Raw genomic sequence first — 5,470 nt, forward strand, 5'->3', positions numbered from 1 at the left:
ATGCGGACTGACGAGACTGGATTTTATCGACATTTGGTTGGATCAACAGATTCCAGAAGAACTGCCTTAGGAACGCTTATTCAAGAGGCCTACGCTCGTGGAGACAACGCAGAGGCGAATTCCTTGTTGAAGCTGCTGGATAAGGACGCGGCACAACCAAAACAACATAATCAGTATGTTATGGACGAAGACGACACTCGTTCCAACAAGTCAATCGATACCTCGGTAGCTTTCGTAAGAGAGGTTGTCCCCAAACAAATCGCAGCCTTGCAACCGACACAAGCACCAAAAGTCGATAACCCAGTACCTCAACAAGAACAACCTCAGCCCGAAAACAACACAAATGGTGAGACTTCAAACCCGGCAACCTGGTTTGAAGGAGCGTCGTCCAAGGAGGAATCAGATAAGGCTCAAGCTATTATGACATCTAAAAAAGGAACTCTCGAAATGAAAAACGGGGACATAATTCATAATGGAAGAATTTTGAAGAGTGGAAACGCACAAATGAAAGAGTCATTAGCGCCGTTATCACCTGGTTTAACTATAATCTTAAAAAATTTATTGTCGTACATTCAACTTACTGTATTCGATGAAGAATGGTTAGTTAAAGATCAAAAGGCGTGGTCTTCAAGAACTACAAAATCAGACAAAAAAGAGTCAGGTGAAGCTCGTATTTACGGCGGAGAAGCCCCGGTAGAAGAACTCACGATAGATTTCGAGGTCTGGGGTGATTGTATGGAGTTATTCTGCTCCCACCTAACTGCATGCGGTTGGAAGCCCATGACGGATCGATTTGAAGGTCACATCGCGGTAGTGAAGAAATTACGGAAGGACTTTGGTTGGATGGTAGCGTTAAGGTACTTCAGATTGGTCCGGCAGGGCGTAATGCGTGAAACCGTGGACAAGTCAATCGGAAATTATGCTGAATTACAAGAGACCTTGTTAGTCGAAGCCAAGACAACTGCTGAAAGTTACAACGAACGGCATTACAAAACTAATCCTTACGCACCCGGGAAACCAAAAGCCAACATTTGTCCTTTAACCAATAAGTCAAAGTCACACATACCTTCAACCATAGTAAACTCTTCGACAAACACGGAAAATCGCCATTCCTTCACAAGCAGCTACAGAGGGAATGGAAAGAAGGGAAAAGGTGGTGGTTACAAAGGAAGACACGATGATGGTCGACGTAGAGACGATTGGAAACGGGATGACCGTTATGCTAGTGATCGGTACGCTTCTGATAAGTACGCCAGACACAGAAGCAGAAGCAGGAGCCCTGATTGAAGAGACAGGAACGGGAACCCAGCAAGGGGGAAGAAAGCGTAAGCTTCATCGTTTAAAGTGGCGTAACGTCGTGCAGTATTGGTTGAAATATAGTCGTATGACAAGTGCTGTGAGATCGAAATGGAACTAACGTGTTAAAAAACCGTTCCTTTGCCCACAAAGATCCCCATTGCCTCATGAAAACCGCATGAACACCTTTGCCGTCGAACCTTCCATTGACCAAAGTGAAACCAACAGAATGCCGTTAAGTGAGAGAAAAACGTCAACTGATCGTACACAACCTTCTCCCTGTAACACGCAGGTGGAGGAACATGACTCACCCGAGTTGGACGAACCCGAGATCCAGTGTGCAACACCTACTCGACAAGAACTGGTCGATAGGTTGCGGCAACGTAGAGGAAAAGGCAGGGTGTGGCCTCAACGCCCTTCGTGTGAGATGAATTTAAGAGCGTGGCGGAAGGAATTACGTCGTTATGGTTTAGAACGAAAATATCGGCATGTTCTAAAAGGATTCGAACAGGGTTTCGACCAGGGGATCCGGAACGCCAAAGTACACAGAATGAAGTTCTTCTGTCCAGAAAATCACAAATCAGCATTATTGGCAATGCAGAAAATAGAAGAGAATTTTAAACTAGAAGTGGAGAGAGGAAGAATGTTCGGACCTTGGACCAAAGAAGAAGCTTACAAGAAGTTGGGATTTTTTCGAACTAATCCACTAGGAGCCGTAATAAACGGAGATGGTTCCTTCAGGCCAATCAGCAACCTGTCGTATCCAAAAAATGATCCCGAAATTGAGTCAGTAAACTTCAGGGTAGATAAAGACGACTTTGAAACGACGTGGGACGATTTCAAAACCGTAGCTTGGTTCATAACTACTCACAAAGGCAAATTAGTGCTTGGGGTTTTCGATTGGGCGAAAGCTTATCGCCAAATCTCGGTGGCCATGGACCAGTGGAGGTTTTTAATGATACTGGATTTCGAAGACCGTGTATACGTAGATACAAGGATTCAGTTTGGTGGAGTAGGAGGTTGCGGGACCTTTGGCGAGGCAGCCGAAGCATGGAAGGCGATAATGATAGTCAAGTTCAACTTACTTAAAGGCTTTCGTTGGGTAGATGATACCCTATTTGTAAAACCTGCAGACGGATCTAATAAGACAACTATGCGCCAGATAGCAATGGCAAGCCAAGAACTAGGCGTAGAGACAAACAAAAAAAAGTGGAGAGAATTCGATTCAGAACAAAAGTACTTGGGGTTTATATGGAATGGTGAAAATAAAACAGTACGATTACCACAAGAAAAAATAGAATTACGAATGAATCAAATAAAAGAATACGTACAAGAAGATAAACAATCTTTCAAAAATACTGAAGTCCTAGTGGGAAGGTTAAACCATATAACATTTGTTTTTCCCCAAATGAGAGTATACACGTTGGCGATATATCGGATGATGAAAAATTGGGGAAATAAGTATGCGTTGAGACCAATATCTCCAGAGATACAAGAAGACCTAAAAATCTGGCTGGAAACGTTACAACAAGCTGATCCTCTACGAGTAATCCCAAAACCAGAGGTCCGAAATGTCGGTTGGGTCGGCGACGCTTCTACCTCTTACGGAATTGGCGTAATTGTAGGAAGAAGATGGTCGCAGTTCAAGCTTAAAGAAGGATGGAACGATCCTGAGGAGAGTGGCGAAAAAAGAGGAATAGCATGGGCCAAAACGGCAGCGATTAGAATTGGGTTACTCATGATAGAACAAATAGAACGAGTGGAAGGAAGAAATTACTTAGTATTGACTGATAACACCGTAACGGAGAACGCGGTGGTAAATGGAAAATCAAAGGATCCATTGGTGAATGCAGAATGGAAGTTGATCCAAGAACGAATCCTAGCAAAACAGTACGCAATAACTGCGAAAAGGGTAGTCTCAGCAGATAACGCAGCAGATGCATTATCACGGGGTAAACTTTCACGGAAAAGGAAAATAGATAAACTATGGATAGACTTACCACTTGATCTGCATAGGTTTCTACAACAAATGTGAGAGAAATGCATAACGAAATCCTTCTTTTGCCACCTTTTGTCACCGGCAAGACACGAAAGTCGTGCCGAGATAACTCTGACCAGGTCGAGATTGTGAGATACAAAGCCTTGAGTACCACAGTAAGGTATATCTAAACAAATAAGATATGCTTGACCCAACACTAGGAAAGTGCGCCATAAAGGTATGGGAGCCCTTTCTAATGAATAAATGCCGGCACGCGGGTTGGAAGAGAGCTCCTAGACCAGGTTTGAGAAAGCCTAGAGTTGGTCGTGAGAAGAGAAGTGTCTTAAACCTTCAGTTTCCCCGAATCAAATCGAAGTATGCCTTGCCAAAGACGGAAACGCCTTACGAATGCACAATCTCGCCCGTATGACGTACCAGGCCACTTTGGAAGAGCCGCAAAGAGATCATCGAAGCCAGGGGCACATCTCGCGGTGGGAAGTTGGGCCCGAACGACTCTTGCAGGATACTCGTCAGGACTATCGAAGTATATCGCTTATATAGAATCAACTGGAAGAGAATTCAATGGAAACCGTCCAATTAGCACAACAGAGATATACGGTTTCATTACTTGGGCCGGAAGAACTAGAATAGACGTACCTAATCCTCCAAAGAAGCCAATCGCGGCGAAGACGATAGACAAGTACATCGACGGAATCAACGCCTGGCATATCGTAAAGCACCTCTCGAAAATCACCGTCGATCCCGATATCGTGAAAATGCTACTTAGAGCCACAAAACGTGCGGAGGAAGGCGTGGTGCTAGAATCAAGCAAGAAGCCAGTTACAGTTCAAAAACTTTACGGAATGGGTCTGGGCTCTGGCAGATCAACCACTGGTTTACGCTTGACTGCCGTGAGGCAAATGAGTCTTATTAGCGTGCATGAGATGACGGGACGCTGGTAAAGACTAAGAAAGAAAAGAAATAGAAAAAACTGGTTTTTCGAAACCTGACATAAACTGACGACACATGAGAGTTCAGTGGGCGGAATGTTTTAGGTGACTAACAAGTTTTGTCGAACAACAATGAAAAAATTTTATATAATAGAGGATGACAGAAGGTAACAGTTTTCCATCTTTAAGTAGTTTGGGCGGGCGGGAGGTCAACAAAAAAGGTTGGATATTTTTCGTTTTTATATAAGACTGAATAAGAGAAAAAAGGCTATAGTGAAAAGAGAATTGCGCGGACTGATAATTTTTGTAAAGAAATTTCTAAGTGGGACAAATGAGCTTCTCGACAGAGGACAGGAATTATAGGGAAATAATTTTTTAACGCTCAGAGCACCCACTATGGTGGGAGTGTTTTATCGTAAAGTTTGCGTTCCTGAGCGCGAAGTTTGATCATGCGTGTTTTACCAAAGTTGGTAACCGCGTGAAATCCACTATGGGATGATTTATCGTCTGCTTTCCCTAGTTCCTACGATAAATCAAGTCGTAGGCTTGCGTAAATCTGAGCACACGAAGTGCAAGACTTGACGCAGCCGTACGGACCGCAGGTCTACAACAGGTCCATAGTGGACCTGTTGGTATTTTAGCGTTAGGGTAACGCTAAATCACCGAGTTAACGCAACCATAGTGGGTGCTCTCATTGCATCCTAACGTCCATCCTCTGCCGGCACGTGAGATGGAAGTATCTCCGCCGGAGAGGATGGGACGTTATGGTTCCACCCCGCGTGTTTTCACTACCCGGACGCCTTTTCAACCCCATTCCCGTATGTCAATACGCGTACCGACTCCCAGGAATGGGTCTGGGCTCTGGCAGATCAACCACTGGTTTACGCTTGACTGCCGTGAGGCAAATGAGTCTTATTAGCGTGCATGAGATGACGGGACGCTGGTAAAGACTAAGAAAGAAAAGAAATAGAAAAAACTGGTTTTTCGAAACCTGACATAAACTGACGACACATGAGAGTTCAACCGCCCTCGTAGTGGAAGAGTGGTGATGGTAATTGTAGAGTGGAGATGTGAGAGTCCTCTTGGACGAATGGTGTTGAACTCTGTAGCGTCGTAGTTGTGCGCGTTGTAAAAAATTCAGGAGTATGCCCGAGATATTTTGTTAGCGTCACATGTTTTGCACCTCGTTAGACATGTCATGAGTGACTAACGGGTGTTTTTGAAAAGCGACGTAGTCGACATTTTC

The 5,470-nt window shown here is 44.3% G+C and overlaps 1 protein-coding gene across 1 annotated transcript; it reads left to right on the forward strand.

The window, feature by feature from the left end:
* Window positions 1-1,287, forward strand: MELLADRAFT_95544 (uncharacterized protein; the record flags this gene model as incomplete). Its single annotated transcript, XM_007418044.1, has 1 exon — window positions 1-1,287. One exon carries the CDS (start codon window positions 1-3, stop codon window positions 1,285-1,287), a length of 1,287 nt encoding a protein of 428 aa, XP_007418106.1.
* Between the last annotated feature and the right edge of the window lie 4,183 nt (window positions 1,288-5,470).

The sequence above is a fragment of the Melampsora larici-populina genome (genome assembly GCF_000204055.1).
Source record: "Melampsora larici-populina 98AG31 unplaced genomic scaffold MELLAscaffold_83, whole genome shotgun sequence".
Classification (NCBI taxonomy): Eukaryota; Fungi; Basidiomycota; class Pucciniomycetes; order Pucciniales; family Melampsoraceae; genus Melampsora; species Melampsora laricis-populina.